Genomic DNA, 9,694 nt, shown 5'->3' with positions numbered 1-9,694 from the left:
GTAGTCTACTGTTACTGTACGTATATTAAACACATCATCATCTGCAGTCATCACCACACAGCACTGTATAATATGATGTAGACTGCTCACTGCTGCAGTCATCATACAGTACATCATGTTTATTATGGCGGTTGCAATCTGTCTATAGAATGATGCCCGTGTCTGTGCCAACATGGTGTTGTTGACAGATCTGTCTTCAGTCAGTCAGTGCTCACGTCCTTAACCTCAACTTAACCACACCTCACCCATGGATAAACATAACTTAAATTAATTAAACAAAACAAAACACGTGCCCTAAACTTAAATTAACACCAAACACATGCCTAAACGTATAACATAGATAATTTAGTATTTTAGTTGAAAGACACCGCATGCCTAAAACATAACTTAAATCAGATGAATTTAAAAAAAAACAGCAAACACGCCTACAAGTCACTTAAATTAATTAATTAAACGACATCAATCCCGTCTAGACGTACATGAATTAAACCACACAGCAATCCCCATGCTGCTAAACTTTATCAACGCCATTTAATAAAACCACACCAAAGAGTGTATCAGTAAACTGCTGCGTCTCTATGGCAATAAAGGACAGATCCCAACACTCAAAAGCGTCCATCCTCCTCTCTCGGCGAGGAGGCAGAAATGTGAGTTTAGGGATTACTCCACAGTCTACCGAGTGTAGAGTCTGTAGACTCCACAGTCTACCGAGTGTAGAGTCTGTAGACTCCACAGTCTACCGAGTGTAGAGTCTGTAGACTCCACAGTCTACAGAGTGTGCTTACAAAAAAACCCCAAAAAGTCATGGTATCGTTAAAACCTCGATAAATGAGTTTTCATTGTGATACAGTGTAAAGTATACTATGTCAGCACCATTGATCCATTGATCCAGGCCACAACACAATCCATTGATCAAAAATACACATGCTCTGAAGATGCACCCATCCATCCACCCACCCATCTGACCTCTGAACAGAGGTCATAATGGGGAGGCCGCCAACACTTAAGAATCTTTGAAGTGGGCCCTGATTCTCATAAGGTATAGATTAGAACCACTGCCTTATTCTGACATGAGGATTGCAGGATTCCATTCGTGAAATGGTCAGATTTATGCTTATTTCTTGTAATCAGAGAAAGACAGCGAGCACATGACAAGGGTTTCCATCGGTGTGTGTGTGTGTGTGATCGTACAAATAAAACAACATTTTGTAAAAGGTTTCCATCGGTGTGTGTGATCGCACAAATAAAACAACATTCTGTAAAAAGTTTCTACGCTCTCATGAAGAAAACGTGTTCTCGATAAAGAACGAACATTATAAATAAAGATAAACGAAACAACTGTTTTAAACGTTGGACAGAAACAACTTGTGTCAAGGTAGACAGAGACAATGTTAAAATTAAAATCGAATTGATGATCAGCGGTTCATAACAAACCAAAACAATCCCTTCCCTATGTTTTGTAGATCTGTTTAAGAGTCAACTGCCCCGGTGCTGTGTAGGTCTGTTCATAGTCGCTCTGTTCCTCATGATTTGTGCATCTGGTGGTTCCCTCCCGCAGCACTAGGGGGCAGCACACCGCCGGCTCCCGATTGGACGTCCACAAAGCCCAACCTCTGCCTCCTCTTCCTCTGTTCGGTCATCTACAGAAAATACCATCGCTTTAACGATGACACGCACTGTGTGTGTGTGTTTGTGTGTGTGTATATGTGTGTGTATTGTGCGTGTGTGTGTGCGTGCGTGTGTGCGTGTACCTGTTCCTTCAGATCGTTGAGCTGAACGGTCAAGGTCGTGACGACCTTCATGGTCATGGTCAGGCGGTCCTGTAGCATCCGCATCTCGTTCTGCTCCCCGTCGCCGTCGGTTACCACCAACGACATCGCCTGCATCCGCGGGAACCAGTCCAGGTTGTTGTTCTGAAACACACACACACACACACACACACACACACACACGCACACACACACACACGCACACGCACACGCACACGCACACGCATACACACGCACGCACACGCACACGCACACGCACACGCACACACACACACCACTTTGAGAATCAGTGTCTACCTCTTCCCATCCTTCGCTCTGACAATAACACAGTTGCTACTGAGTTGAACATGCAGACACTAAAGGTAAGGTGTGTGTGTGTGTGTGTGTGTGTGTGTGTGTGTGTGTGTGTGTGTGTGTGTGTGTGTGTGTGCGTGCGTGCACCTTGATCATCTGTGCCACGTAGCTCTCAGGTCCAGTGTAGTCGGTCTTGTTCTTCTCGCGGACCAGAACGATGAAGTACAGATAGTTCCAGATGTTGTGTTCCAGTTTGATGTGCTCCTCAAACGACACCGTTTTATTATCAAACTTATCACGCTCCAGACCTGAAACACACAGCAACACACTGACTGATCAATAACCTTATCACGCTCCAGACCTGAAACACACAGCGATACACTGACTGATCAATAAACCTTATCACGCTCCAGACCTGAAACACACAGCGATACACTGACTGATCAATAAACCTTATCACGATCCAGACCTGAAACACACAGCGATACACTGACTGATCAATAAACCTTATCACGCTCCAGACCTGAAACACACAGCGATACACTGACTGATCAATAAACCTTATCACGATCCAGACCTGAAACACACAGCGATACACTGACTGATCAATAAACCTTATCACGCTCCAGACCTGAAACACACAGCGATACACTGACTGATCAATAAACCTTATCACGCTCCAGACCTGAAACACACAGCGATACACTGACTGATCAATAAACCTTATCACGATCCAGACCTGAAACACACAGCGATACACTGACTGATCAATAAACCTTATCACGATCCAGACCTGAAACACACAGCGATACACTGACTGATCAATAAACCTTATCACGATCCAGACCTGAAACACACAGCGATACACTGACTGATCAATAAACCTTATCACGCTCCAGACCTGAAACACACAGCAACACACTGACTGATCAATGGATTGATTAAAGTGATGCTTCAATGTTCACATTACTCACTCCAAACCAGCTACAGAGAGGAAAGAACTCTTACGGGCCATTCAGAACCAGAACTCTTACGGGCCATTCAGAACCAGAACTCTTACGGGCCATTCAGAACCAGAACTCTTACGGGCCATTCACACCAGAACTCTTACGGGCCATTCACACCAGAACTCTTACGGGCCATTCAGAACCAGAACTCTTACGGGCCATTCACACCATGCACGAGACCTGTAACTACAGTATAACCACAGATGTGCCGTTTGAAAACGTCACATGTCCTGCCATTGGCAATTCAGTGGATTGTCAGTGGATTGTCACTCAAAAACAGAACCTTGTCAGTGAGAAAGGGGGACATTTGCCAAGGTGTTATAATTCTATTCAGATTCCCTGAATAAGAGTTCCTCTGCTGGACACTTCTTTTCAGTAGCAAAGCAGTAGAATTACCAAGGCTAATCAGTGAATAAAACCTGCAGGGAAAACGTGGATTTTCAGAAAACCTTCAGGGAAAGATCAGGAAAGCGTGAACAGTTGGAATGACACCTAAATTCCGGTGAATTGCCAAGTGTGGTTGCACTGATGCGAGCTGCCGCGAGGAATCCGCTGGGAAAGTCTAGAATGTTCAGTTCTTGATGAATTCTGTTTATATTACATATTGTGATGTCACTCCTGTCTGATTGCCCATTATATTGTCCAATCGGAACAGGGACAGAAAAATTGACTTTTGGGGTTACAGAAAAGTTACAAAAAACGTCCATTGAACGGTTTGAACAGGTTTAACAAAAACAGGTTTACTTTAGCTGCATGGCATTAAGGTGCTCGGACCTTGAACAATACTGTGGTGCCTACACACAGCAACCACACTGATTCTAGTGTGTCCACAGTACACACAGCAACCACACTGATTCTAGTGTGTCCACAGTACACACAGCAACCACACTGATTCTAGTGTGTCCACAGTACACTGATGTTCTGTAAACAGCAGCACCAAACACACAGCCACAACACTACAGGGAGTATGAATAATGATCTGGTGCCACCCGCATATAGAACAAATAATGGGTAAATCCACTTTCCACAGCACTGCCACTCAAGTGTGGAATGCCCCACCCCCCCTTCCCTCAAAACAAACAAATCACTGGCTTCCTTTAAAACCCGTCTGAAAAATCACCTATCAATGTCAGCGGGTCAAAAGGAGAGAAGATGACTGCCCAACCTCCCCATACCCCCCCCCCCCCCCTCCAAGTGATTTATTTGTATTTAGATTTTTTTTGGTACTTACACCTGTAAATAGTTTTCATGTTTTTGAGGTATCTCGATTACTGTCATCCTTTTGTTGTGAATGAATGCATTGGGACCCGAATGGAAACAAGACCAAAGGTCTTTTGTCGGTGCTGTCCTTTTGGATAAAATGTGCTTTGACTGTACCATGTACTGTTTTGCATTTATTATTGTCAAATAAAATAATCAATAAAAATAAAAAAACGGTGTGAGCCTGTGTCAGAGAGCCCACATGGAGGACGGGAGAGAGTTCTATCTCAGTGCTGCTGCAAGACACATTGAATAATATTATCTGCCTCAGATAATTAATTATATCGAGGCGAGATGGTTGTACCTGATGAGGTAATGCCAGCTATAGCCCACCAACTGGCCTTAGCTATTCAAAAGAGTCTCCTCAGATGCAACAAATTACATATGCCCTGAGGCTTCAACCAAAAGGTGGAGTCCTGTACTGCCTCTACTGATGAGGTAGCAGGTTTTCGGAATCTTGAGTAACCAAATACACTTCTCTTCAGACCTTCTGGTGTACCCATACACCTTCGTCCATCTCCAGTATGTCTGTTCCCAGTATTGTTTACCTCCCATTGTTACCGTCGCTCTGTCGTTTTTGTCTCGCTATATACCTGTATTTTATTCCCTTGTTTTTTTGTTTTGTTTTCTTGTTTGTTTTGTGAATACTTGTACATGTATGTGAAGTTGTTTGTGTGTATGAGTTTATCATTTATATATCCTGTGAAAGTATGTAACAGCTGAGGTTGTGAAAAAAGAAAAAAAAATCAGTTGTAAGAAAAATGTAAACCTGTAAATTCTGTGAAGTTGCCTAAACTGAAATTTAAAAAAAAGAGTCTCCTCATCCCAGCGAAAACAACTTTCTAATGGACGGCCGTCAATGTTTCTGTCGTTCATAAACATCATGCTGAAAGTGTTCCAAAGATCGTTTATGGCTATAGCTGTGGTGTCTACACTTTAGCATCCACTTCAGTTAGGACCATTTTAAAATGGCATATTTGTAGTTATGGTTAGTTAGTTTGACCCACCACAGATGAAGCAGGTGGTTTTATAGTTAGTTTGACCCACCACAGATGAAGCAGGTGGTTTTGTATAGTTAGTTTGACCCACCACAGATGAAGCAGGTGGTTTTGTAGTTATAGTTTGACCCACCACAGATGAAGCAGGTGGTTTTATAGTTAGTTTGACCCACCACAGATGAAGCAGGTGGTTTTATAGTTAGTTTGACCCACCACAGATGAAGCAGGTGGTTTTGTATAGTTAGTTTGACCCACCACAGATGAAGCAGGTGGTTTTATAGTTAGTTTGACCCACCATAGATGAAGCAGGTGGTTTTGTATAGTTAGTTTGACCCACCACAGATGAAGCAGGTGGTTTTATAGTTAGTTTGACCCACCACAGATGAAGCAGGTGGTTTTGTATAGTTAGTTTGACCCACCACAGATGAAGCAGGTGGTTTTGTAGTTAGTTTGACCCACCACAGATGAAGCAGGTGGTTTTGTAGTTAGTTTGACCCACCACAGATGAAGCAGGTGGTTTTGTAGTTAGTTTGACCCACCACAGATGAAGCAGGTGGTTTTGTATAGTTAGTTTGACCCACCACAGATGAAGCAGGTGGTTTTGTAGTTAGTTTGACCCACCACAGATGAAGCAGGTGGTTTTGTAGTTAGTTTGACCCACCACAGATGAAGCAGGTGGTTTTGTAGTTAGTTTGACCCACCACAGATGAAGCAGGTGGTTTTGTAGTTAGTTTGACCCACCACAGATGAAGCAGGTGGTTTTGTAGTTAGTTTGACCCACCACAGATGAAGCAGGTGGTTTTGTAGTTAGTTTGACCCACCACAGATGAAGCAGGTGGTTTTGTAGTTAGTTTGACCCACCACAGATGAAGCAGGTGGTTTTGTAGTTAGTTTGACCCACCACAGATGAAGCAGGTGGTTTTATATAGTTAGTTTGACCCACCACAGATGAAGCAGGTGGTTTTATAGTTAGTTTGACCCACCACAGATGAAGCAGGTGGTTTTATATAGTTAGTTTGACCCACCACAGATGAAGCAGGTGGTTTTGTATAGTTAGTTTGACCCACCACAGATGAAGCAGGTGGTTTTGTATAGTTAGTTTGACCCACCACAGATGAAGCAGGTGGTTTTATATAGTTAGTTTGACCCACCACAGATGAAGCAGGTGGTTTTGTATAGTTAGTTTGACCCACCACAGATGAAGCAGGTGGTTTTGTAGTTAGTTTGACCCACCACAGATGAAGCAGGTGGTTTTATAGTTAGTTTGACCCACCACAGATGAAGCAGGTGGTTTTATATAGTTAGTTTGACCCACCACAGATGAAGCAGGTGGTTTTGTATAGTTAGTTTGACCCACCACAGATGAAGCAGGTGGTTTTATATAGTTAGTTTGACCCACCACAGATGAAGCAGGTGGTTTTATATAGTTAGTTTGACCCACCACAGATGAAGCAGGTGGTTTTGTATAGTTAGTTTGACCCACCACAGATGAAGCAGGTGGTTTTATATAGTTAGTTTGACCCACCACAGATGAAGCAGGTGGTTTTGAGGACCTCTTCTTTCCTCTGTTTCTCGCTCCTCAGGTCGGCGAAGGTGTCGATGATCACGCCGAAGATCAGGTTCAAAACGATGATGATGACGATGAAGTAGAACAACAGGTCGTACACCACCCTAGCAGGGTACAACGGCTCCTACACACACACACACACACACACACACACACACACACACACACACACACACACACAGTATAAATCAGATATACATATAGTCGTTGTTGGGCAGAAAACAGATACTCAATTTGTCTACTTTTTGTTTGTTTGTTTTATAAATCAGTGCTGTTGAACACCCTTTACGTCTGTGTGTACTGTAGGTTGTATTGTGCTTTTAATTTATACCTTTCTAGTTTGTCTCAATTTATCTGTATACATTTGATTCATCTTTATGTGAAAACATAAAAATTCAATACAAAAAAAAAACGCTTTTGACTAAACCTAACTCTATTGGATCCTCAAACTGTCAGACAAACCAGCTAACTCCGTCTTGTGGAGTTCGGTGGTTTGACCCCCATTGATTGAAATTACGGAGAAAAATGGCAAAAAAAAAACCCCCAAAAAACTATATCCACATTAATGGTCAAAAACCTCCTAACTCCACTTGAGCTGTATTTGGGTACACATTCAAGTATCTGACAATGTCACCATACTGCCCGACAGCATAGATATACATAGTATGCAGGCAGGCAGGCAGACAGACAGGTGTGTTTACGTTCTTGGATGGTTTTCTGAGGACGTCTCCGACTCCTCCTCCGTTCCTGAGGCCGTGGTTCATCACCGTCACGATGCACATCAACAGAGTGTCACACGCACGCTCTGTGTTAGACTCCTCTGCAACACACACACACACACACACACACACGCACACACACAGTTATCGTCACATCGATACTGTTAGTCGTGCAGTGCATATAATTAATTGCATTTTCATATCGCTTTTCCAAGTGCTCAAAGCGCTTTACAACGGTTCATTCATTCATACATTGTGGCGAACAGTCGACGCCAGCGTCCTCACTTCCCACATTCACACACCGACGGTGGCGAGCTCACACCAGCCGACTCATTGGAGGCAATGTAGGATTCAGTGTCGTCTAGCCCAAGGACACTTCGACATGTGGACAGGAGGAGCCGGGATTCGAACCGCCAACCCAGGGATCATTGGACGACCTGCTCTACCTCCTGAGCCACAGCCGCCCTAACTAACTAACCATAATGAATGAATGAATGAATTGCATTTTTATAGCAGAATTGAGGAAATTAAAACTGGTTTGATATAAATAAATTATCACTAAACTTGAGCAAAACTAAGCTTATGTTATTCGGAAACCGTACAATAGATACACAAGTACAGTTGTCCATAGAAAATGTTAACATTGAAAGAGTATATGAAAATTAATTTCTGGGTGTTTTGTTGAACCACCAGATCTGCTGGAAACCCCATATAAACTATGTGAGAACAAAGCTTGCACGGAGCATTGCAGTTCTAGGGAAAACTAAACACATTAAATCACTACATTTACTATATTGCTCGCTTGTCCTACCATATCTCAATTACTGTGTAGAAATGTGGGGAAACACCTATAAAAGTAATCTAAAACCACTATGCCTACTGCAAAAAAAAGCAATCAGAATAGTTAACAAGGCAGGATATCTGGATCACACCAATATACTATTTTTACAATCACACATCATGAAGCTAATGGACCTTGTTGAATATAAGACTGCACTAATTATGTTTAGAGCAAGAAAAAATATTTTACCAGGTAACCTACAAAAAATGTTCAGTGATAGAGAGGGGGGATATAATTTAAGACGAGAACTCAACTTCAAAGTACACTGTGTTAAATTAAAATCGAAGAGTATTTTTATTTTTTATTTAGTTAAAGTACTGGTTTTACCAGTTGTATCGACTTTATTTCTATTATTCCCGAGATTGTTTTTTATTTCTTTGCTCTATTTTCATGTCTTACTTTAAGCAACGATAAACCGGGTTGTTATAAATGTATATTATATACTATTAAGTTATAAGGGTAAAAACCCAGGGGGGTAGGGTCCTAATAAGTTTAACACTTCACCCTACTCCTTTTCGGACATTGTTAAGAGTATTTTCTCTTTTGTTTCAGTGTTTTTTTTAATGTATTTGACTTCAAATAATGTTCGAAATAAACTCATTCATTCATTCATAGCGCTTTTCCAAGTGCTCAAAGCGCTTTACAATGGTTAATTCATTCATACATTGGGAGGTGAAGCGGCGAACAGTCGACGCCAGCGTCCTCACTTCCCACATTCTCACACCAACGGTGGCGAGCTCACACCGACCGACTCATTGGAGGCAATGTAGGGTTCAGTGTCTTGCCCAAGGACACTTCGACATGTGGACAGGAGGAGCCGGGATTCGAACCGCCGACCCAGGGATCATTGGACGACCTGCTCTACCTCCTGAGCCACAGCCGCCCACAACCATACAGCTAAACTAACTATCAGACTGACTGACTGTACACTATTGTACAGCTAACCTTAACTATTTCAGACTTTACAGTACCCAAACCTAATTCAGCGAACTATACAGCTAAACACAACTAGTACTGTAAGTCGTACCGTCCTCCTCTCCAGTAGACCCAGCAGTGGTTTCTGCTGTGCAGCTGACTCCATCTGTAGAGCAGGAGTTCATGAAGTCCTGAGAAGCTTCACTCTGCCCTGAAGCTGTACAACGACATCACATCAGCTGTAATCAGTGGTGAGCTGGCTATCACTATCCAGGGTGGCGACCTGGTAGTTTGCACGCTAGCCCGCACAGCCATTCATAGTTT

General features: G+C 42.7%; 1 protein-coding gene across 1 annotated transcript in view; it reads right to left on the bottom strand.

The window, feature by feature from the left end:
* Nucleotides 1–879: 879 nt before the first annotated feature.
* LOC308326071 (inositol 1,4,5-trisphosphate-gated calcium channel ITPR3-like) overlaps nucleotides 880–9,694 on the bottom strand; it is a gene marked incomplete at its 5' end in the record, with an annotated part of 13,505 nt that continues 4,690 nt past the window's right edge. Inside the window, 6 exons of the mRNA XM_080778882.1 lie at nucleotides 880–1,640; nucleotides 1,752–1,913; nucleotides 2,211–2,371; nucleotides 6,854–7,019; nucleotides 7,597–7,715; nucleotides 9,483–9,587. Of these exons, the coding sequence (XP_080635008.1) occupies nucleotides 1,524–1,640; nucleotides 1,752–1,913; nucleotides 2,211–2,371; nucleotides 6,854–7,019; nucleotides 7,597–7,715; nucleotides 9,483–9,587 (830 nt within the window). The 3' untranslated portion in view covers nucleotides 880–1,523. The remainder of the gene's footprint in view (nucleotides 1,641–1,751; nucleotides 1,914–2,210; nucleotides 2,372–6,853; nucleotides 7,020–7,596; nucleotides 7,716–9,482; nucleotides 9,588–9,694) is intronic.

Source organism: Protomyctophum bolini, assembly GCF_963924005.1.
Source record: "Protomyctophum bolini genome assembly, chromosome: 12".
NCBI lineage: Eukaryota > Metazoa > Chordata > Actinopteri > Myctophiformes > Myctophidae > Protomyctophum > Protomyctophum bolini.
This window is presented reverse-complemented; position numbering and strand designations above follow the sequence as displayed.